This window comes from Zosterops lateralis (genome assembly GCF_965231275.1).
Source record: "Zosterops lateralis genome assembly, chromosome: 10".
Lineage (NCBI taxonomy): Eukaryota > Metazoa > Chordata > Aves > Passeriformes > Zosteropidae > Zosterops > Zosterops lateralis.
In genome coordinates this window covers 10106920-10131464 of record NC_139770.1, presented here as the reverse complement: position 1 = coordinate 10131464, position 24545 = coordinate 10106920, and the positions used below count along the sequence as shown (strand labels likewise).

The window sequence follows — 24545 nt, the reverse complement described above, 5'->3', positions numbered from 1 at the left end:
CAAAGCCTGTGCAGGGGCTGGAGGTACCATCGCCCCTTTAACAGCAGCGCCACAGCCTGACATCAGCGAGCTGCGGAGTCCGGGAGGGCTGGGAGTGCTCCTCCAGGAGTGGTGCCAACACATCCCTGTTTCCCTGCCTCTTCCCGGCTCTTGTTTTTGTGTGCCTTTTAACATGCCGCATGTGTATCCGTGCCTGCCAGTGGTATCTGCGGGGTTTACATTAACCAGCTCAAGCTGAAGTTGGTAAACAGCTATTAAAGTTTTGCTCCTCATGTGTCCAAGGAGATTTCTGAATGAGGGAGTCGCTTGCATCCTTTGACGTCCTACGTGCTATTCCCTTATTTGCAGCCCAGAGAGATTTTTCTGCCCACTTAGCTATGCAGACAGGGGAGTTTGGGTTGGTTTGTGCCTGGCACGGGGAGAGGAGATCAGTCTCCCGTGGCTTAGCGGGGCGTGTTCATGTTTTTACCTGTTTCCTGAATAGGAGGAAGTCAGGCTCAAAACCTGAAACTTTAAAGTTTTCACTCCTGAGCAGAGTCCACTTCCAAAGCTGCTCTTTTGCCCTGCGACAAAATGCAGACTCTGGTAATTCCTCGGTTCTACAGGAGGATGCAAATTAGGGCTTGATTTTATTCAGACTGTCACAACTCCAAAGTTTCTTGGAAGCCAGATCCTCATCCCAAACGCTGCTCGGCACTAAAAGCAGAGATGCTGAAAGCAATTCTCGAGCGCCGATCCCAGCAGCAGCACCGCCACTAAAGCTATTTATGCCCTCACAGGCTTTTTTTTTTTCTTTCTTTCTTTTTTTTTTTTTTTTTCACACATTCTTGCCTTCTGTTTTTGCTGGAGCCTCAGACCCTATTGAGAGGCAAATTTTAGCCATCTGGCAAAGCAGGCTGTGAGGGGGGGGAAAAAAAGAGACAGAAAACACAATGTGCATGGGCACACACACACACACACACACACACACAAAACTCTGGAGATTAGGGAAGACAAAAACTCCGCTGATTGCTGGAGCGCAGGGCAGCCCCGCGGCGGAGAGGAGGGAGAGGCGGGCGGGGAGGAGGGCTCGGATGCGGGCAGGTCTCCCTGCCTGCCTGCTGCCTGCCTGGACGTGGGGAACGGCTGCAGGCACGGGAAGGCGTGACCTGCATGGAAAATGCCAGGCAGCTCCAGACGCACACACACATCGGCGCGCACACGCTCGCAAATCTCCGGACGGAGATAAGGCGGACAGCGGAGCGCTGGGAAAGAGGCAAAGCCGTCCCCGGCCAGCGAGCAATCAATCCTCCGCTCCAAAGCCGCCGGGAAACTCTCCCAGCTGCGAAATGAGGTGAGTACCCCCGCGACGGGCTGAGCCCGGGCTCCCGCACGCCGTGATCCCAGGGCACGGCCGGGCAGGGGGGGCTGAGGAAGGTTTCTCGATGATGATCGCGGCTCTGCTCCCCTGTCCCTGAGCGAACAAGGCAATGCTCACGCCCCGGCTCCGTGCCGCAGCCCAGCTCGCACGCCGGCATCCCAGCGAAGCCAAAGGGACATCCTGGCGTGGGCACCGCTCTGCCACGGCCGGGGAAAAGGTACGAGCGAGGTGGGACCTGCTGCACGGGCTTCAGGTTTCTGTGCACACCACGGGCATTTATCACTTCCACATGAGGTTAAGACTTTTCCTGTCATGGGGAAGAAGTTTGATGCTGTTTTGCCTCCCCTGCTCCTGGGAAAGCAGAGCAGTAGAAGAAAACAGCCTGTTGAAATGAAGGAGGTGATGCCCATTTACACCAGCTCAATATCCAGCCCCATCCGTGCATGTACTCTGACCAGAGGAGTAACAGTTTTTCCCTTCACACATTTTTGTGGTTTCAGAGAAGCTGTCAAAAAAGCGCATGTTCAACCTCATTCTGCTTGAAAGAAAAATCAATCCAAATTTCTCAGCTCCCATTTACTTTTCTTTGTAATGAAGAGCTGAGAAAAATGATGGCACTACACAAATGAACTCCAGAAATTTACTGCCCTGGTTTTGAAAGAACACAGACAGGTTAAAAATAATCCACTAATGCAGCTTCAATTTCCTCACCAGCATACCTAAATCAAGCACTGATTTTGAAACCAGGTGTACACGTATGTGTGAATAGTTCCAATGTCTCTTGTACACACCTACAAGCCTTTGCCAGGCCTTAGTGCCTATTTTAGAAATTTTCATCTCTAATGGCTCTTATTTCCTGCCTGTTTCTTTTCCTCTGAATGTTCCACTATGTGTAAAGAGCCTCAGGTCTGCTCCTTATTCTGGGTCCTATGGCTTTTGTGTTCACACCTCCACCACGGGCAGTGCTCTCTCTTTGTGCAGAGCAACACTCAGTTTATGCTCCCTTTCATGTCCAATGAAGCTCGAGGCTGGTGTGAAGTCAGCTAGACCACCACAGGTTTACCTGTTCTCTCTGCCCTCCTCTGGGATAAATAAGTTGGTAACACGTTGGGACAAAGTCTTCAGACCAAGATTCTTTAGAAGATAGGTTCAATGACAAAACATCTTTATGGATCCCAGCTTCTGTGTGCTTCTCCATTTTGGGGAGAAGAGAGAAGAGAGAAGAGAGAAGAGAGAAGAGAGAAGAGAGAAGAGAGAAGAGAGAAGAGAGAAGAGAAGAGAAGAGAAGAGAAGAGAAGAGAAGAGAAGAGAAGAGAAGAGAAGAGAAGAGAAGTGTAACATGCAGGGTTGCAAAGCTGAGGCCTGGTTCCATCTTTGCCCAGCTGCAAAGTGCACTGTTCACTGAGAGCTAATGATCCCAATTTGGCAGGATGAGGCTCAGCAGTAATAATAATAATAATAATAATAATAATAATAATAATGATACTTAGCAGTTATTGCCATGATGCTTTCCCTAAATCGATTCAGAAAGCATCATTATTTTATTAAGCATGCTTATGTTTATTCTTCCATTAGTTAACGGATGTGTTGCCAATGGCTGCTGCTCCCAGAAGCACAGGAAACACTGAGCTCCTGATGGCACTTCAGGCTGGCTGAGATCTGCAGAGGTGCCTTTGTGGCATCTGTGGCACCTACCTTTCAGAGGGGCTTCCCCCTCATGGGAGCCACATGCAGATCCCACCTCCACCTCCCAGGGGTTGCTCATGGTGCTGCACCTCCTCTTGCATGATCCACTTGGGAAAAGAGATGAGCCTTCCACAGGTATTGTCACTGCCAGAGTTTCATTTCATCTCCTCACGTGTGTGTTCCAGGTACCCCCTGGCCTGGCCCTTCTGTGCCTTGCTGCTCTGTGTGGCAGATGCCGTGGAGCTGACAGACATGTTTGGGGAGATCCACTCTCCCAACTTCCCCGACTCCTATCCCAGTGACTCGGAAATGACGTGGAACATCTCTGTGCCTGATGGATTTAAAATCAAGCTGTACTTCATGCATTTTGACTTGGAGTCATCCTACCTCTGTGAATATGACTATGTGAAGGTGAGCTGTGACATCTCAGGGCAGATGGTGGGGTAGACAGCAGAGCTGCTTAGGCAGCTGAGAAAGGGTAGTGCTGGAAAAGCTGGGAACAAGACAGTTTTCCCCATTTTATTTGGTTCAGGAGTTGTCAGTCCAGTGGACCACAGGGAGAACACAGGTAAGCTGGCAGTATCCATTGGACCAACAGTGATTGGGACACCAGAGTCAGAGCTTACCCACAGAGGAAAAAATTTCTGAAAGTATTTGGACACCCAATTCTTACTACACCCAATAGGATTTTCACACCTATGGGATGATAAAACACCTGTGGCTAAACAGCAGTTTGTACCACTCTGATGCCAGCAAGAAAAATCCCTGAGCTGGGCACACTTTGTCAGGCCATGGCTGTGGGTGCCTCTTGCAGCCAGCCTGGATCCCTGGCCACTCCTTGCAGGCTCTTGGGACACCCTGTCCAACTCCATGAGAAGCAAAAAGGAAAAGTTAAACCTTAGCTTGAGGCTGCTATGGAGGTTTCCAGAGAGCTGTCATGGCCAAAACCTCCAAATATTTCAGTCTGCTTCACTGCTGGGTGGTTACCCACCCAAAACTGTGATGGCCACACACTGCAGTGCCCCAGAGCAGCCTTGCCTTTACACCACAGGTTTCTCCAAGCAGGCCTCTCCTTCACACCCAGGACAAGGGCAGCTCTCCATATCCTTGAAAATGTTCAAGTGTGGTGCTCCTGGCAGATCAGCAGTAGCAAGCAGGTGCTTTCTAGGTTGCCTGGCTGAACATAGCTTACATCATCACCCAGGACAAGCTCCACCCTGCCCCTCCACACAGAGGTAGGTGGAGCTTGCTCCTAGGTCTGGAACCACAGGACTTGGCCCTGGTGCTAGTTGCTAGATAATTGAAATTATTGTTTTATTCTTGCCCTAAGAAAACAAAGCAAACATTTGTGTGTTTTTTCTCCTCTAGGATCTATTGCTCCCTGCTTTAATTTCCCCTTTGTGCTGGCACTCCCTCTGCTACTAACAGCTCTCATTGAGGTTTGATTAGCTCTTTCTGCTTCTCCTGGATCTTCTCCAAGTACAGGGGCCCAGGGACATATATAGAGATATATTGCTTTAAAACCCCAATAAGCTCAAGGAACAGATTTCTTGGAAACTTTCCCCATTCCTAGCTTTACCCCTCCTCCCACCCTTCACCCCCTCCTCTTTTTTCCTTTTTCATAAGGCTCCCTCTTATTTGGCCATGGTGCCAACTTGGCACCACAGCTCTCCCTGCCCCTGGATTTCCATAAGAAGGCGGTGTTTTTCACAGGGATTTAGATCTCAGCTGTATAAATTTGCTCGGGGCTGTAACTCAGCTTGCTGAGCCTCCAGCACAGAATTACATTTGAAAAGTGATGAAAACGGATGGATTAGGGGAGATCCAGAGGTTACCCTGCTGGGTAAGGAGGCAATCTTGGTGCTACTAAACCACTGGCTTAGAAAACATTAAGAAGAGCAATGAATGACTCCGTGGCTGTTTTCCTCCTTGGGTTTGTGTGTCCAGCTCTGTCTGCACCAGTGCAAGGTGTAAAAACAGCATCAGCCCCCTCTTTGACAGAGGCCACAGTGCATGGCTATAGAATATGACTATACACCTGACACACAGAGGTCCTTCTCTGTAATATTCTGCTGGTGCCACTGAGGAAGCTCAGAAACACTGGCAGATCTCTGTGTCCCATTGTGCTCAATGGATTCCCCACCTATGAACTTGTACCATTGTTTTCTGAGCTCATGGGTAACTTTAATCTCTGCAGGACCACATGCCAGAGAGTTGGTCAGGTTCAATATATGATTATATGCCTGTGTGTGTGTGAAGAAACACCTTCTTGTTTGTTCAGGGTCTTCATCATCTTGACTGCCAAAAGAAGGAGGTTAAAAAGAGGCTGAGCAGGTGGAGACTCAGTTCAGGACAGGCAAAAAGCACCTGTGTCCTGGCCTTTGCTTCCCTCACTCCCCAGCTGCTCACACATCCAAGCTCTGAAGCAGTGTAGAAACCCATCCCAAGTGACAAGCTCAGGGTGATCTGAGCTGTAAACCTGCCTTCGGGGTGGTCTGAAGAAGGGAACAGTTTCCAGAGCTCCGAAACAATGGCTAGTTAAAACAATAGCTGTTTATTTATATGTACGCACATGCACACTTCTGCATGTGTATACATATAAAAAGAACGTGGCTCCTAAAGAAATGCTCACAGCATGGGAGGCTTGTTCCTGCAAATGGGGATGGCAGAGAAGGGGAGTTGCATTTCAGTAAGGAAGTGAGCCAGGAGGAATGGGAGGAACAGCCATCTCCAAAACGCCCACCTGGAGAAGCCCCCTGTGCAGGTAAAAAACTCCAGTCACATGCTGGGAAACCAAACTCTGTGCCTCAGCACATTGGATACAGCCTCTCCTCAGGTCATGGATGGCTGCTGTCAGACACCTGCCAGGTGCCTGTGGATGGAGCAGCCACCCACCCTGGGCTGCCCTCTTCCTGCTCCTTCCCTTTGCCGTGTTGCTCAGCAGGCTCTGCCCAGCTCATCACCATCCACAAGGAACCAGTTTGGGGGTTCCCCATTTGCAGAGGGTTTCGCCATGGTTTGCAAGCCTGCATCAATGTCCCAGGGCACCCAAAAAGCCTCAGCCCTGACTAGAAAAACAGGTTAAGTGTCTTGAACAGTGTCACTGAGGAGCACTGAGGCAGGGCAATGAAATTCTGGCTTCTAAGGGACCATCGCGAGTCAATCTCCAAGCTTATTATAGAGATCTGAATCTGGGGACATGTCTATGAGGTTTTGCACATTGCTCAGTCAAGCCCTAGAATGAAATCAGCCCCCAAGAGCTTGGCAGCCAGCTCCAGCCAGCTCCTTGATTGGAATGAAGATGGGGGGACACCCTGTCAATGATTGATGAGGCACTGGTGGGGGACATGCAGGACCAGGAAACAAGCTTAGCTTTTCATTCAGGGCAGTACATGCCCAGCCTGGGGCTACAAGAAGGGTGATCAGGACCCATGTACATCTTCCTCTGTATAAATGAGGGAGAAAAAGCACAAATTAAGGTGTGGCATGAACTGGGGGTTCAGGAGGAGAGCATCCTCTTTTGGTCCTGTCAGCCAGCCCCAGCCAGGGGGTCATTCATTCCATGGGAGTGTGGGGTCCCAAAAGGAGCACTCTGAACCCCAGAAGGCAGCTGGGAGAAGGGAGAGCCCAGGGCTTTGCTGCTTGTCTTCCCCATCCTAATAGCTCTCTGCAGAGGTGTCTGGTGGCACTGGCCATTCCCCTGTGCCACTGGGGACAGTGCAGGGGGAGGAGGAGGAAGACCAGGCACGGGAGCAAGTCATCAGCTCTTGCAGGACCCCAGCATCCTGCCTGGGTCTCTTTTTACTCCCAGCCCCTCCAGGGAACAAGCCTTGCCCAGAATTAGTGCATGTGGGTGCAGCTGCCACGCAGGAGGGGACAGTCTGGACACCAAGCCAAATCCACAGCACAGGAAACCAGCCATCCTCCTTTGTCACCCATAGCAGGGCTGACACCATGGGAATTCAGGGCAATTTCATGTTTGGATATGAAAGGACCCTTGATGTATCTTGGGGAGAAGATCTCTAGGAGACTTAGACAGAGGCTTGCAGTGGCTGTGCCTGCTCCATTCCCAACAGTCAGTAGCAGCAGCATTGTGGAAAAAAAGCCCCGTTGCTCTGGGTGTTGCCTTCTTGCCACACTCTGCGGGGCCGCTCGGCGGGGGCCACCCCATGCCCTGCCCTGGCTCTGAGCGTCTCCTCCCCATGTCATGTTCCCAGTGTCTTCAGCCCAGCACTGCGATTTCTCTGCCTAATGAGCCATTTATATATATTACAAGTGGTATGTTTGGCCTTCATCAGTCCAATTAGTGCATTCCTGGAGGGCTGCAGAGGGGGGGCTGGTGGCGGCTGTGTTTCCGTATTGCCGGCTGCCTGCTCCTCTCCAGCAGCAGACACCGAACTGCCGGGCCAAATTCCCCTCGGTGTTCCTGGCATTTCATTAACCCCCTGGCTGCAGGAGGCACCTCCGGAGCATCACTGCTCCCCAGCATCTCCAAGAGCCTCTGCCCTGGGGCAGCCTTTTTTTTCCTGCCAGCCAGGGCATCCCAGCTCCTGCCCCCAAGGGGAGAATCAATGTGGGACAGAGAGGGCCCCCACAGCATGGGACACCCTTTAGCCACAGCACCAGCCAAAATACAGAAGGATAGAGCTACAGCCAGAGAAGGACTTCAATCTGCCTCCACCCAGAAGGGCAGAAGTTTTAATGAGGGACTGAGGATGCAAGAAGAAACAGGGAAGACAGCAGGAGGCATTGGCAAGGGTAAATTTAAGGCACAAGGGTGTAGTTACATTTTATTTTTCAAAGGAGCATTCTTTCAGCGTATTTTTATAGGGAATTTCTCTGTGGCAATTGATATTTCCCTCAGGGACACATCTTCTCTAGTGAAAACGTCGACATCGTGACCCGAGAGGGAGAAACTCCAAACAAACAACCAGGATTTAATTACCAGCCTGCTCGCTGGATGTAAATGATCTACAAGAAAGTATACAGTCCCCAGCAGAAGCAGCAAATATTAACCAGGGATGATGACCTCTCTGTTTAGTTTACTGCTGAAGGGCTGCCTCTGCTCCCTGTGGCTCGGGGCATGGGACCCGTCTCAGATAAGAGGCTGTGGATACCTCCAGTGAGGAGAGCACAGCTCTCCCGAGGCCCATCCTGCTGCTTCAGGGCTGTATCCAGGGATGCTGGGGGCCGTGTTTGGGCTGGCCCCACGGCTGGAGCATCCTCGAGCTGAGACTCAAGGCACTGGGAAGATTTTCCTGCCCTTTGGGAATGCTGTGCTGCAGGTCCTGCACTCTCTGGGGCTGAAGGCAAGGAATGGGAGCCCACACAGTGGCTCTTGAGTCCTGGCAGAGGTGACAGCCACCAGCCCCACAGAGAGCAGCTGGCTGGGAATTCCTCCTTCCCACAGATTTCCTCAGAGAAAAAGCATTTTCTGTGGAAGAGGCTGTCCCATGTGCTGGTGCAGCCAAGTCTGCACATCAGAGCTGAAATGTCTTTTTCCTTTGCTTCTGGTGATGGCACTCCGTTTTTCAGTCTGAAACACTATTTCATTTCAAAACAATCTTTCAGATTTAAAAGCAATTCTAAAGCACTACAGTATATTTCAAAGGGATTGAAACCAGATGGAGCCCAAATTACTTGTTTTCTTTTTTTGCCCCAGAATGCTGTTACAAAAAAAAAAAATTCAATTGGGTTTTTGTCCCCAAAGCAGGGTGCGTGTTTTTTCTCAAAATTCCCAAAATTTATCATCGGAAAGAGTCTCTCTTTTCTGGCCGGCTCGAGCTTGTATGAGAGGATGGAAAATATCTGGAGGCAATGTCAAGGCATGCTGAGTTGCCATTTCCATGTTGGCTTTCCCTGGTGTGAACAAGTTTCCTCCTGTTTGTTCAGCTCTGGGAAATTTCCCTTTCAGCCCCAGACCCTCCCTAGCAGGCACATCTCGAGGGTCTCTAGGTGACAGGGATGGAGTCAGAGAAGGGTCTCAGGGCCTTGCTGAGGCCAAGCAAGCCAGGGACAGCATTCCAACACCTCCAGGACCCCATGAGCCCTCAAGGAGATGACTGTTTCCCCCAGACATGTACTAGGGGGCTATGGATCTCATTAGAGCCTCAATAGGGGTGGCTTGGCTGGAGCAGTAGTGGGCTGGCTGGTGGTGTTCATCACATTCCTCTGCCGAGGCTTATTCACATTCAAATCCCCAGGAGGAAAGCAGGCAGGGTCCTGGGAACTGCCTGGGAGAGGTCGTGGTTGAGACAGGTTAGGAATGGGATGTGTAGGAGAAGGAGGTGAATCAATGCTGGAGATAACAGCAAGGAAAAAGGAAAGGAGAGGATTTCCAGGGAAAACTGAAAGTTTTTCTGCAGGGATTACAGTGCTTTAAGGCACAGATAAGGCTGTGTTTTAAAGGGATGCACATAGAGACTACTGAATGTGCTAATACGACAACAGGGCACCCTGGCTCATCACTCCCCTTCCTCAGCCCTCTGGGTGCATGGTCAGAGTCCCAGCAGTGCCTGGAACCACAGCTCTGGAGCCAGACAGAGAGCCTAGATGGGAGTGACAGGACCAAACTTGTCCAAGGCAGCCCAAGGGACAAAAATTACAGCTGCTGCTTTGAGCTGATGCAAAACCAATAGGCAGGGAGGGACTCCTCTAGGCCCCTCATACAGATGCTTGCTGTCCTGTTCAGTGTTTGAGCCATTGGAAGAGGATGGGGAAGCATCTCAGATACCACCAGCTCTGAGTGGGAATGACAGAGCCAAGAGCTGATTTTCACACCCCTTCTTCTGCCCTGCTGCCTCATGTCCTCATCCCACCTTCCAAATAGGCTCCCACCCTTACACCCCCCAGCTTCTCCCTACATCCCAGATGCCACTTACTCTTGGCATCTGCCTAGAGGTGCCTCCAGGCAGAACAGACAGACCTGAGTCCCTGTGCCCCATGGAGACACTGGTGAGTCCTGGCAGGGGACAGCCTGGGCAAGCACAAGCAGAGGCATGAGCTCCTGGATACAGAAGATGATTCCAATCCCAGCCTGACCTCTCCAGGGAGTGCACAGCAGGCTCTCCAGGCTCACCCATTCTTTCTCCTAACAGATTGAAACTGAGGACCAGGAGCTGGCAACCTTCTGTGGCAGAGAGACAACAGACACAGAGCAGGCTCCAGGACAGCAAGTGATCCTATCCCCAGGGCCCTACATGGGGCTCACCTTCAGGTCTGACTTCTCCAATGAGGAACGCTTCACCGGCTTCGATGCCCATTACACCGCTGTGGGTAAGCAGCATTTGAGCCTGCAGGGCCAGCTTGCTAGGACAGGGAACCAGATTTGCAGGGACCACATCCCAGGTCAGCCTTGGGTTCTCTGGCAAGAGAAGAACTCGTGTGCAGCCCTTGGGCCATGTGAGACTCACTGGGTGCTCATGTGATCCATCACATGGGATAAGGGATTTCTCAGTGTTGTGGCAAACGTCCCCATGAGGAGTGACGTGTGGAGAGCTTCAGGGTGACCTCTCTTCCTTGTTAACTCCATTCTAGATGTGGATGAGTGCCTGGAGAAGAGTGATGAGGAGCTGGCTTGTGACCACTACTGTCACAACTACATTGGCGGGTACTACTGCTCCTGCAGGTTTGGCTACATCCTCCACTCTGACAACAGGACTTGCAAAGGTACCACAGGCACAGCCCAGACACAGGGATGGGCACACAGAGGGTCCCTGAGTAGGCATCACACCTATCAAGCACAGGCAAAATGGCCCTTTTTTTCTGCCAGAAGGGATGAGGTGCCTCTTCCCCTACAAACCAGTAGTCTGGGACTCCTTCTCCCAGGGGCTGTGCTCCTCAGCTAAGCTCTATAGACCTCCTCAAGTCACAGAAATGAAAAGGTTTAGTCCCTGCTCTGAATCTGCATCATGCAGATTAGCTGGGACTAGCTCTCAGGCCAGGGCTTCCGTGCCATGGGCATATTTGGAAGTTGGCTGTCTGAGAGTCTTCCATGGACACATATTTGGGATCCATGTACCTATATTTGGAATCCATGGATCCACCCAACAGACCCCACTCCACTGGGAGGATTCCTGAGTGTGGTCAGGGCTGGGTCATGACTGTCAGGGCCCTGATAGAGCCATGACTGTGTTTCAGTGGAGTGCAGTGACAACCTCTACACCCAGAGGAGCGGGGTGATCACCAGCGCCGACTTCCCCAGCCCCTACCCCAAGAGCTCGGACTGCCTGTACCGGATCGAGCTGGAGGAGGGTTTCTTCATCACCCTGAACTTTGAGGACAGCTTTGATGTGGAAGACCACCCTGAGGTGACCTGTCCATATGATCACATCAAGGTGAGCTGGGCCCCTCACCCTCCTCCTCTCGTACTCTCCTTTTGGGTCCCCAGTGCCCTGGTGATGGGATCAAAATCGCCCCAGTCTAAGCAGGGATGATGGAATCTGCAGGAGCCCTGTGCTCTATTGACCCCATGTCTCTTACCACATCTGCTTGTCACCCTTCTAGCCAACAGTTGACCTTCTTTCTGTTCACATCCCCCCCAAGACATGGTGCTTAAGCCCCACTCCAGCCCCATCCATTGGCCCCAGGGATCAAAGAGCCCCCTCAAATCACCCACTCATCTTTGCCTTGGCAGATCAAAGCAGGCCAAAAGGAGTTTGGACCTTTCTGTGGAGAAAAGTCCCCAGGACGCATCGAAACCCAAACCAACAGTGTGCAGATCTGCTTCCACAGTGACAACTCTGGAGAGAACAGGGGCTGGAAGTTGTCATACACAGCAATTGGTAATTCCTGCTGCTTTCCTCTATTTGCTGGGCTTGGGAATGGGAAGGGCTGTATAAAGCCTACAGGTGGACATCACGTGTTTGTTGGTCCATGATCCTGTCTCCAGAAAGGATCTGTTCCAGAAATCACAATAGGAGAGACATAAAATAACCCTTCAAAAGGTTCTTTTTTCCCCTAAAACAACTGGGCTCTGAAACAAGACCATATTGCAAAGCAGAGCAATTTTGGGCAGGATAATTGCACAAGCTGCTGTTATTAGCTCCCAGATTTGTAATGCTCAAAGCCAGAGAATTACAGATTGAAGGAAAGACATGGAGCCTCCACGCCTTGTAAAAGAGCCTGACTGAGCCATGCCAGTGTAGACTAAGAGTAAAAGCAGGGCAGAGATGCTCAAATTCTGCTACATGGGATGGGCGGAAGAGCTGGGACTTTACATTTGCTCCATTTATTCGTCTGTTTAGCTTCATTTGCTCTTTATTCAAAGGAAATCCATGTCCAATGGTGCAACCACCAATCAATGGGAAAATTGAGCCTTCTCAAGCCAAGTACACCTTCAAAGACCAGGTTGTCATCAGCTGCAACACTGGATACAAAGTGCTGAAGGTATGGACTGACAACATGGAGCTGGGAATATGGGTAGGAAGAAGAGTGTCTCAAAGCCACTGCAACTCTGGGAGAGTGATCACACATCATCCTCAGTCTCTTTCCAGGGGCAAGAAAAACACCTCCACTAAGAGCCAACACCTTTCCTTTCCAAAGACACAGAGGAAAAGGGGAGATAGCACTTCCCTGAGCCACCCTCTCAGCAATCCCTCTGGAGCCAGCAAATTCATAGAATGTCAGGCCTAGCACCTCTGCCAGAGAAAAAGGTCAGCAAAAGCTCTGAGGCAGCTGCCAGGGCTCTGCCTGCCCCCCACCTCAGTGGGCACAGTCTCAGCAGCCCTGCAGAGGCCAGCCTCCACTGACTGGGAGGTCCTCAGGGACTTGGGGACAGCTTCAGCAAGTCAGGGGGGGCAGGATTTTGGCAGGCTCTCTCTGAGAAACAGCTGAGAACCACAGAGAATGGCTGACTCATGGGGTGGCTGTCTTCCTTCCAAGCCAGTAGCCCACTTGTACTTCCAAAACGGACTTGAGTATTTCTCTGATCTCTTCCCAGTCCCATCCTTCATGCAGAACTGCCTCCTTACACATCTCATCATTTACAACAGGAATAAGTGACTCCAGTTCTTTGGCTTTCAGCGTGCCCCTGAGTTGCTGGCAACAAGAAAACTCCTCAAGTTTTTCATTATGATTTTATTGCAATTTTTAGCTAAAAAAGTCCTCTTCCAAGGGATGTTGGATATAACTTGTTCAAATCACCAAGAAATTCCCTTTTTATTGAGAGATTTATTTTTTTGCCTTGAACACTGATAGGGCTTTTTTTGTTGTTGTTGATACCTTCTGAACAGGATAACGTGGAAAGTGACTCCTTCCAGATCGAGTGTCTGAAGGATGGCACATGGAGTAACAAGATCCCTATCTGCAAAAGTAAGGACACCCTTCCCTACCCCGCCAATGTCCTTTTCCTGCTAAAATCATTTCATGCTAATGGGAGCTGCCCTGCCAGAGTGGAGTTCCTTACTCAGAGACACAAACCCAGCCAAAGAGGCTATGTAACCCTGCAAAGCTCTTTTGGCTTGTTCTTGGGTAACATAACGGGGCTCAGGCCAAATGCCACAAGCAGGAGATTGGTGCTTTTATTTAGATTACTCATATAACTTGATTTGTGAGCCACTTTGCTGTCTCCCTGTCAAAGAAAGAGCAAGCCTGGCTCTTGAGAACTGGCTCTGTCAGGTAAGCCTGGGACAATGTGGCATAATCTAGTTCCTAGTCCAAATTTCTTTCCCAATGGAGGCTATTAAAATGCAGGGCATTAGAGAGGTCCCAGGTACTAACCTAAACTGGTCACTGCTCAGTTAAGTGATAGAGGAGAGAAAAATTTTTACCCAAAATATTTACAAACCTTAAAATGGGATAAAAGGAGAAAAGAAAAGAAATGCTACTTGAAAGGACAGGTGATAATTTGAGTCATCTCTTCTTTCATCTAACCCAGATATTCTCTCACATCAGTCTTGGGAGATCACACCTTTTCCCTTTCCCCCAAACCTCTCAGAGCTCAGGGAGGCTCTCACTGCTGCTTAGTGCTGTAAGGTTGGCCCAGAGAGGAGAAAAGCAGCAAACACGGTCAGGGATTGTCCCAGGTGCTTCCAGGAGAGGGAGGAGGAGATGCTTTCTAGGGATGTGGGGATCCAGATTCTCCTCATCTGGGCAGACTTTTTTTCTTTTAATAATATTTTGCATCTTACCTTGGAAGAAAAAGTATTTCTGGAGTTCTAATTCATGTTTTCTCAAGCCAAATGGAAACTGGGAGGCTCTCAGACTTGCTAAATAGTTTAATAACTGAAAAGGGCTCCTTAAAAACTGTGGGGTCAGTAATGCCTCTGTCCTGCTGAGAAACTCCCCATTCCTACGCTTTCACTACCACAGATTCCCATTGATTTTATCCAGCTTGAACAGTGATCAGAGAAAAATTTGCATTGTCTAAAAATTAGAACAAAATCTAGGTAAATATTTTTAATACCAAAAATTATTATCTTTTTGAGAAAATTGAAATTATTACCTGCACTGTTCCAGCTGGGCTGGAACTGATTCTTGTGTAATATGACTCACTACACTAAATTTTTAAGACCTTTTTGGAAAGCCAAGGAGCCCCTAAATAGGCAATTTAGGCCTCCAGACTGCAAAGACTCCCATCTCCCTGGGATGTCTGTGAGAGGCAGGGCACAAACAATGCAGAACTTCTCAGCAAAGTGGACAAAATCCAGCTCCATGGCCTGGAGAGGCTAAACAGAAACCTGTGCTCCTCCCAGCCACCACCCCTAGGTTGTCCTGGCTGAGCAGAGCTAGGGGGTACCCAGCAGGGCCGTGGCTCCGCTGGCATCCACGGCACCCTGGCATGGCTCACTGGGAGTTCATTAACGATTTCTGGTGTTTTGGGGGCTGGGTTTCCTGCATGTCTTTCTCTGCTCATCTACTAATTGGGCTTTCTCTCTCTGCTCTCCTCCTTCCCCTCTGCTTTCGGTGCAGCTGCAGATAGAGCCAACAACCAGACAGAGGGAAGAGTCGGCTCGGAGCAAGTGGCCGTGTGAGGCTGGCGCTGGCCGTGCCACCCCGACGGGCAGCCTGTCTCAATGCCCCTCTGCTCTGTCCAGTACCCAGGGCAGGTTCCCTTTCCACTGGCCTGGCTGCCAAATCCATCTCTGTGGCTTGTCTAACCGGCATGGCACTCTTAACCCCACGCCTGGTGCTTTCTTAACTCCATCTCGAGAAGGGTGAAGGAAATTGGCGTCAAGCCCCCCTTTCCTGGTGACACACTGCCCCACGGGAAGGGGGCCCACCTGGCCCCAGCACGGCTGCCTAGGGACCACGTGCTGCTGCCAGCTCCCAGCATTTCTGCATCCCTCCCTCTCCACCTGGACTCCTGGGCTTCCTCAGCTCCCCCGCCAAGGCAGCCGTGCAAGGATTGCAGCACGGCCACCCGGTTGGTTGGTCGGTGGGTTGGATTCAGCCTCCCACTGTCCTTCCTCACTGATCCAGTGTCACAAATAAGAAACACTCCTTCCTCTCCTCTCTCCAAGAGTCCTGGTGCCTTTCAGACCCTCCAGACAAAGAGGCCTGGAGGATGGGCTGGCATCATCAGCCCTTTCCTGCAGGCACCGAGCCCTGGCACTGAGACAGGGGGACGGATGTTCCTCCACGTCCCCTTTGCTCCCCACGGCTGGCCTGGCAGAGGTGAGGATGGACTGGCCTCAGGCTGACTGCAGCTGAAGGAGATCAGAGCCTGGTATCTGGCTCTCTTTACATCCCCAGGAGCCATGGGCACACACCCGTACTCCCTGGGGCATTGGAAGCTCCACTAGGAGGATGCTGGGATGTAGACCAGAGGCTGGGAGAGGAGGAGGTGTGTGTTGGAGATGTCAGTCCACTTCTGTCCTACAAAGACAGAGATGCTAAATGGCCCCTTTCCTGAGGGAAAACTCTAGAAAGGCTCACAGAACAAATGCCCTTCCCTCACCCTTTCAGCAGGACCTAGGATACTGGTGCAGCAACACCTCTCTACAAGAGCCCATTCTCCAGGGATCAGGGCTGCCCAGGTCTGAGGGACACACAGGGATGAGATGGGCTGTGCAAGCCAGTGAATGCTGCCCCACAGCTGTAAACAATCCCAGAGTAGAGATGCAGGCCAAGATGGTCCCCTGACATTCATTCCCTCTTTCCTGCAAGGAAACAGGTACCCAGAGTCTCCACCCACACTGCCTGCACCTACACACCCATTCCATCACTTGCTGTCTCTACAGATAGTGGAGGGGACTTTGGTGAATGGTGAGCTGCAGTATTTTACCATAAACCAGGCTTTTTTCACCCAAGGAATTACGCAATCCTGAGCAGTGATACATATGCCTGGTTCCAGCTACTATGTCTAGTGAATTCTCTCCTTGTTAGCCTGGATCAGTTAGGACTGCTGTTCTCTTTCCCTTGGCATCCTGGAGCACATGAGAACCGACAGACCTCACACCATCCTTGACCCACAGGACCTGCTTACCGCAAAGTCACCACTTCCCTACTCAACCCTTCAACCCAAAGACAGCAGAACCCACCTCCACAGCACTGATTCTTGGCAGGATCAGACCCTGGTTCCTGCCCTCCACTGGGGCAGGTCACCCAGGATGAGGTAGGGGAAGGCTGCACAGCATCACCCAAATGTGCTGTGACCTGCCCATGTGGTAGGGAGGCTCAGCTCCAAGGAGTTGGCTCCTGGATTTGACAGATGAACCCTCCCACAGCCTGAGGTCTTCCCTGGAGTGTTTGGCACAAACCTAATTTGGGACACAAGCTGCGGGGAGAGGCTGGGCAGAGTGCTCTGAGGGATCATGGGGAGAAAGGGAACCATGGACAGCCCATGGGGAAGGGCAATGGCACCCCAAAATTCTTCTCCCTCCATCAGACCTTGTGTCAACACCAGGGATTGGTGAAGCAGAGCCAGCCCTTGGGAAATGGAGCAGGTTTGGTCTCCCCCACATGTACTGGCCTCACTCCTGCCTGCAGACCAGCCAAGCCACACTCTCAATGTCCTTCATCTGCTGCCATAGGACAGCCAGGACCAAGGGTTGTTCCACCTGATCTGTAAATGCTCATCAGCACTGTTTGGTGAGCAAAACCAGAGCAGTGAGGACAGGACTGTGCTCTCAGCAAGGCCTTGTGCATTAGAGGAGCACCCCTGTAACAGTGTCCTTTTGGGCCACGGCCCTTCTAGATCCCAGTCAGCCTCTCCATAAAGAAACTGCTTAAGAACTATTTAGGCAGCAATTCAAGCTCACACAACCATACACGTTACAAGGCTAAGCTCAGCAAGAGAGGCAGAAGGCTCCCAGCCCCAAATCAATTTCCAGCAAGCACTTATTCCAGTGTGCTGAAGGGGAATCTGGAGCCAGAGAGAGGGATCATGTGGTTTTCTCAGTATGTATAGGGTCTCAGGTTCATGGGCGGTACAGGAGGCATGGGAGAGGGCAAGTGACCAGAGGGAAGAGAGAAACAGGACACCAAGGCCCCATAGCCAATGGGGAAACAGGGAAAGGGGATACCATGGGGTGGGTGATGGGCTTGGAGACCCAGAGAGAAGATTGCACAATGTCTGCAAGGACCCATGGGGGAGAAGCCTTTGTTACACCTGGGAGGGGTATCTTTAATCTTCACTTTTCCAGGGAAGGGCAGCTGGAAATTCCTTTAATTGCACGAGGGACTTTACACACCCCTGATGCACAGCTGTGATCACTGCCCACCTCTCCCTGCACACCTCTACAATGCAAAGATACACTCTGGGACCATCTCGCAACAGACTTCATCTGCCAGAACAGACTTCTTCCTCTCTCACTGGTGTAGCAGAGAGCTCTTGCACTACATGGAGGGGCTCCCGGGCCTGGGGTCTCCACCAGTGTGAGTGGTGTTGGTCACACAGCTTGTGGGACATGCTGCTGGTGTTCCATGGTGCCACTCATGTGTTCTGTCAGTACAGGGTGGCCGTGGGAGGGTTTCACAGAGCCAGGCTGCCCTGCCAGGACCGAACCTTCTGCAGTGTCAGAGAGAAAAGGGATACAGTATTATGCAGGCCCTTGGTCTGTCCCACAGGAGCACCATCCCATTCCAAAGCCCAGCACTACCTGCCTGCTGGCTGAACACCCCAAGATACAGCACAGGGTTCAACCCCCCCTTTTGTGTTGGCTTTCAGTTGCTGACTGCAAAGCGCCGCCGGAGCTGGAGCATGGCTTTGTCACCTTCTCCACCAGGAACAACCTGACCACCTACCAAGCAGCCATCCAGTACCACTGCCAGCACCCCTACTACCACATGGCCCCCAACAGCACCGGTGAGCAGTGGGGCCAGGCCACATCCCCACGGCACAGTGAGGCTGGGCACATGGGATGCAAGTGGGGGGAACCTGGGATGGCAGCGCCAGGGTGTTCTGCAAACAGCAGGCTGTGGATGTAGCTTACACATACCAAACCCTGTCTGCCCTGCCTGGGTTGTCAGACTGGACAAATCCTGCTTCACAACGAGGTAGGATGGAGTTGGCCCTGCCAGCTGCTTTGTCTGAGTGTTTCACAGGTGTCCAGCAACCTCTGGAAGGGTTCTGCAAAGCTCCTCATCCCAGCACCCAAATGTTCAGCACACACAAAGCTCAACAGATAGCAGTGGGATCATATCAGACTTAATTTTTCCTGCCAGCCCCCTTGGTCCACAACCACAGAAAAACCACAAGGTGGTTTATCAAGCATCACCGTTCTCTGCACCCTTCAGACTCAGTTCTGGACAGTAGAAAGGGTGCAGACACAGCCCAGCCCTTCTCTCTTCTCCTCCCTCAGCAAGCAAAGCCAAAAGAATTCCTCACATTCTTGTCTCCCTGCTTTTATCTCCCTGCATATGGTCCCAGCCTCACATATGAATTAGCAGAATGGGCATTGGCAGCATTTTTATGTGGAGGCAGCTGCCAGCTGAGGCTGAGGCTACAGCACAGCCCTCCAGACAGCTCAAGGCAATGAAACTGAGGATGGAGACATGTCCCTGGATGGGGCTGGGGCCACCATGGCCCCCTGGGAACGGAGCACAGAGGACATTAAAAGGGAGGTCACTTCCTGCTCTGAAAAAGGGTTCAAAGGGCCCTGACAGACCTGGAGCAAGGTCTCCTCACTGGAAAGGACAATCCCTCATGCCAGGACCAGAGTCCAGCTAACACTTTGCTCTCTTGCAGCCACCTACACGTGTGATGCCTTGGGGCAGTGGAGGAGTGAGGAGCTGGGCACCAAGCTGCCATCCTGCCGACCAGGTACTGCTGCTGGGGTGGCTGGATGGTTCCCACAGCGAGGGTGCAGAGCAGGGACACACAGGGAGGGGATGCTGCCATGCAGGAACCCTGATCCTGGTGACAATGCCAACTGTACATATCCAAGTGCCACAATGCGTGGCCAGGAGGGGGTGGGGACAGAGGCTTCCTGCTATCCCAAATGGTGGGTGCAGTGCAGGCCCAAATGGTCAGGGTGCAGTGGTGGCACTGGGTCACAACCATGCCAGCTGTCAGGGTTCCCCAAGCTCCCCACTCCAGCACACAAGGAAACCAGCAGCCCACTAGCCATGTTCAGCCCTCAGCATCCCTGGAGATGGTTTTAGTCAAGAGCAGAGCATTACCTGGCTGTCAGCTCCTGTTGGCAGTGTGTACACATCCAGTAGCAATTATCACTTCTTCAAGCCTTCCAGAAAGGAAAACAAACTGCTTTACAGGGAAGGAAAAGTCCCAAGTCTTTGAGCAGTGGCAGAAATGTTTGCAGCCAGCAAGTTTCCAGGCCAGACACCTGCTCGGGATTAAAGAAAAGTCTGAGACAGTTTCTGGCTGTAACCAAGCATGGTGCCAGGCTGGCTGGCACGTCAGGGGCCTGGAGGCAGCTTGGGTGTGGATTGTAGTGGGATGTGCAGGGATGGCTCTCCAGAGAGGCGCAGGGATCCAGCTGCCATGCAGCAGCTGCAGCTGCAACTACCCTGGGGTTCAGACACTGGCGCAGGCCCACGGAGGGTATCTGCTCTCCAGCCATGCTGAGATACTGCAAAGCTAGAGGAAAGACTCCTAAGATTCCCTGCTTCCCACAAAACTTCAAGACCAGGGCTGTGGCTGCTCTTGTTGTGGCAGCTGCTCTCTGCATCTCTGCTTGATGTTTCATCCTGAACTAATTTGGGCTGGGAGCATACGGGGACAGCTTTGGAGCCATAGCTGCTTTCATGGGCCATTTCCAGGCCTTGTGATTAGTGACAGGAGTCAGAGAGATTTCAGGAAAATGGAAAATCCCAGAGAGAGGGTGATGCTCTCCTGAGATCAGCATCTGCAGGCAGCAGCTGGCCAGCTGTTCTTCAGATCTTCCCGTGTCTCACGCACCTCCCCATCATGAGGAACCTCTGTTCGAGGCTGCTCCATGCCTGCCTCTGCCATTAGTGGGAGCATTTGCAGCCTGGTCAGCATTTTTGATATGTAATTTAATAGAATAAATATTTGGCTGGATGTACTTCCTCTAAAAGCATCTCCCTGGGACAGCCGTCAGCTTTGGTGCAGCACAGCAGTTGGGCTGGGACACAGGAATTCTTTTCCTGACCATGTTTTCTATTCCTTTCAGCACTGGGAAAGACAGAGGTGTGGAGCACATGCAGAGACATATTCACCATGTTCCCTCCCTGCTAGAGTTATATTTTTCCTAGAGACAGACCCCAGCCTCAACAAATCCACATTAGCAGCTTTCAGTGCTTCTTCCAAGAATGATTCTCACCCTGACCCCACCACGCTGAGGGGTCAGACCCTCTGTTTCTGAGGCTTTGCACTGTCCCCTCACAGCACAGGTGGCATTGAGGCAGAGTCCCGGCACATTCCATGGAGGATCTGGGGTGTTTTTTGCAGAGGGGGATGAGACCAGGACATGAGTTGCTGTTATTCAGGACACTTCCAGATGTAGGACAAGCCCAAATAGCCTCCCACAACCTCCCAGTGACATCAGCAACTCCAAACCACCTGAGAGTCCCCCTCCACAGTGCTGCCACAGGCAGGAATCAGCCCCACCACCAACAGCCATGTCCAAAGGCTTAAGTTCCCTAGGGACAGGATTGTCCCTCCCCACCCTGTTCAATCTCTCAGAGACACCTTCAGCATCCTGATTCCCTCATCTTCCTAACACCTTACCTAGATAAAGCTCCTGGAAGCAGAGCAGGCACCATGTTGGGGCTCTTCAGGCATTAATTCTGGGTCTATTGAAGAGCTCAGCAGAGATGCTTTCGTTTGGCTGCCAGAATTGTGGGTGATGAGACGCAGGAGTAAAGCCCATGGTGCTAGGCAACATTCCGTGGCCAAGCCTTCTCCAGCCACAACAGCTCCAGGAGGGCAAATGCCATGGCTATGAGAACACAGACCTCATGACAGGTCTCAGAGTGAGGGGTGAGACTGGGTTGATGTCAAGCTCCAGTCCTCCCACCATCCCTCCCCTGGGTCTCTTGGCACACTGAGCAGGAGCCAGGCAAGTGCCTGAAAGGTCTGGGAAGGGCTGGGTGAGCTCACAGGTCACAGTGAGGCTATAAGATTACTCATTTGGTCTTTCTACTTCTGAAGTGGTGTGGATCTAGCCAAATCACTCCAGAAACTGAAAACTGAAAGAAAAACAAAACCAAAAAAGACAAAAGAGAGTGTTTGGTTTGAAGACAACCAGCCATATGGCATAACCTACAGAGATACCCCTTTTCATCTGTTCCCTAGATCAATAAGCTGGAAGTAACTGTCCTGTCCGTTCTGTCCCCAGTGTGTGGCCGGCCGGCTCGTCCCCTGCCTGGCATCATCAAGCGCATCATCGGCGGGCGGAACGCGGAGCCCGGCTTCTTCCCCTGGCAGGCCCTGATTGTGGTGGAGGACATGTCCCGGGTGCCCAATGACAAATGGTTTGGCAGCGGAGCCCTGCTCTCTGAGTCCTGGGTGCTGACAGCTGCCCACGTGCTCCGCTCCCAGCGGCGGGACAAGACAGTCATCCCCGTCTCCAAGGAGCATGTCACTGTCTATCTGGCCCTCCACGATGTGAGAAACAAGATGGAAGCTGTCAACAGGACAGTGGAGAGGATCATCCTCCATGAGGAGTTTGACATCCAGAACTACAACCATGACATCGCGCTGGTCAAGCTGAAGGAGAAGGTGACCATGGGGAAGTATGTCATGCCTGTCTGCCTGCCCCAGTTTGAGCACGAGCTGGAGGGGCCTCACCCCAACACACTGGGGCTGGTGGCTGGCTGGGGAATCTCCAACCCCAACATCACTGTGGATGAGATCATCAGCTCAGGCATGAGGACCCTGTCTGACATCCTGCAGTACGTCAAGCTGCCCGTGGTGTTGCACGCCGAGTGCAAGACCAGCTACGAGTCACGCTCAGGCAACTACAGCGTGACTGAGAACATGTTCTGCGCCGGCTACTATGAGGGGGGGAAGGACACTTGTTTAGGAGACAGCGGGGGAGCCTTTGTCATCCAGGACCCAGGAACACGGAGGTGGGTGGCCCAAGGGCTGGTCTCTTGGGGTGGCCCAGAGGAGTGTGGCAGCAAGCAGGTGTACGGTGTGTACACCAAGGTCTCTAACTATGTGGACTGGGTGGAGCAGAAAACAGGCTCCTCAGAGAGATGGACATTTCTGGACCCAGAGCTGGAGAGATGAGTGACTAAGCAGCCTGCTGCCACCGCAGCTCCCTTTCTTCTTGTTATTGTTTAATGTGCTCCAGACTCGGGTCTTTCGCAAGCAATAGCCACGACACTCCACGCACGCCAAGCCCTTGCCAGGTCATTTGTTTCACTTGGTCCCCCATCCCTTCGCTTGCGTCCTTAGGAAATGTTTGCTAGGGAGCTGGAGGGAGGGGGCGAAGGACAAGATCTCGGCTGGTGTCCTCCGCATGTGCTGCCCATCTGCAAACCTCACCCACACTCCAGGGAAATTCCCTCTGAGCCAGGAAAAAGGCACAGCGATTGAGGCAGTGTTTCCCTGACACCAAAGCTTTGTACTGTGCATAGGGAATCCTCCCCACCCCCTGGACTCTCTGGCCAGATCTCTCCATCAGAAGATGCAACTACAGAGCTTCAGAGCCTATGGACAGTGCAGGAAACCCACATGGGCAGGCCTGGGCCTCACAGGTTCCCCACACTGGTGAACCCCTTTTTTGTGCAAGGAGTCATGAGAGAGTCCTGGGAGTCTGCCATTATTTTTATATGCAAATACACATCCCTTCTTGGTGGCATCTCAGGTGATATCCACCGCCCCCAAAGATGTGAGGATGCATCCACATAGCCCTAAACTTCAGCCATGGCTGCCAAGACAGCACTAGCCCAAATAGGAAACCTGTACCCCACCATGTGGGATGAGTCACCCACAGAGGACACGAAGACACGGAGCAGGGTTTGGACTCAGCATCACCCTGACCTCCAGTCACAAAAGTTTCTCCAGTCTTCTGTCACCTGAAGCCCTCTGCAGTCCCACCCAAAGTTTAGCTCTGTGGTTTCCAGTCACAGAAGACCTCCCAAGGAAAGTCTTCCATTACAAGACAGCTTCACACTGGCTGTATCTAAGAAATACTTATTTTCAGCAGAAACATTTCTTATAAAACACCTTTCCTTGGTTTTCATCTCTTTCTCAGGGGGCTGGTTAGTCCTGCATGAGAGTTTATTCCTTCTTGCAAGAACCTAGTCCCTTTTAACTGCTTTTCAGGCCACTGATTTAGCTGATTTACAGATTACCAGTGGTGTTCAGTGTTTGTTCATGGCTCTTGTGGCCTATTGCAGGTGTCCAAGTCCTTCTAGACTGACTCAAACCCACCTAACACACCAGAAGTAGTCATATCTCCCTAACTTCTCTCCATGGCCCATACAGACAAGTCCCAACAAGGAACAAGGTCAGGTGAGCTGTCCTTCTTTCAGCAGGGACATCTTCTCCTTCATTTGCCAGCAAAGCCCTCCTATAGCTGTAAGCAACATGCAAAAATTGCCTGCTGTGCTCGCTGTGTGCCTGTAGCCTCCTTCAGGCCTCTCTTTCTCCTCCTTCTCCTTTGGTTTTTCCATGAAAGGAAGACGCCAACAGCGGATGAGCCACTCTGACGTTTTGCTATCATCCAAAAAGCCATTTGTAGAACTTGTAGAGGAGCAAAAGGCCTAAGGAAGGTTGAACTTGCAGATACACTATGAACTGTACTCTTGGCTATGTCATGTAACTGCAAGATATTTTTTAATATATATGTATTGCTTTTTTTATATATATTACATTCTGTAAGATATCTGGTATCAGGTAAGGATGGTTCTCTCAGTCTTCCTGCTGAGAACAAAATAAAACTTTTGTATGTACTGAGCTTGTGCCCTGTGGCTTTTATTCCAAGAGGAACATGGTCAGGGCTGGTTGCTGATGTCTGCCATGCACGCCTGCACTCCCAGGAGAATCCTCACACCATCCCTCACTCCAATGGCTGCTCAGCCTTGGCCTGTGCAGCTTCCTGGGCTGAGACAGACCCTGAGCAGCCCCTGAATACAAATCACAAAAAAAGGGCAACAGAGGAGATCCTGCCTTCAATTATTT

The 24545-nt window shown here is 51.5% G+C and overlaps 1 protein-coding gene across 1 annotated transcript; it reads left to right on the top strand.

Moving 5' to 3' along the window:
- The first annotated feature begins 616 nt into the window (after window positions 1-616).
- On the top strand, window positions 617-24289 carry LOC310913377 (mannan-binding lectin serine protease 1-like). Its single transcript, XM_083868759.1, is given in 12 exon segments — window positions 617-1179; window positions 1181-1333; window positions 3232-3457; window positions 10144-10321; window positions 10583-10714; window positions 11186-11382; window positions 11682-11829; window positions 12315-12433; window positions 13279-13357; window positions 18156-18293; window positions 19176-19250; window positions 21751-24289. Coding segments are annotated over 12 exon segments (2361 nt in total). The 5' UTR covers window positions 617-1159; the 3' UTR covers window positions 22647-24289.
- The last annotated feature ends 256 nt before the right edge of the window (window positions 24290-24545 follow it).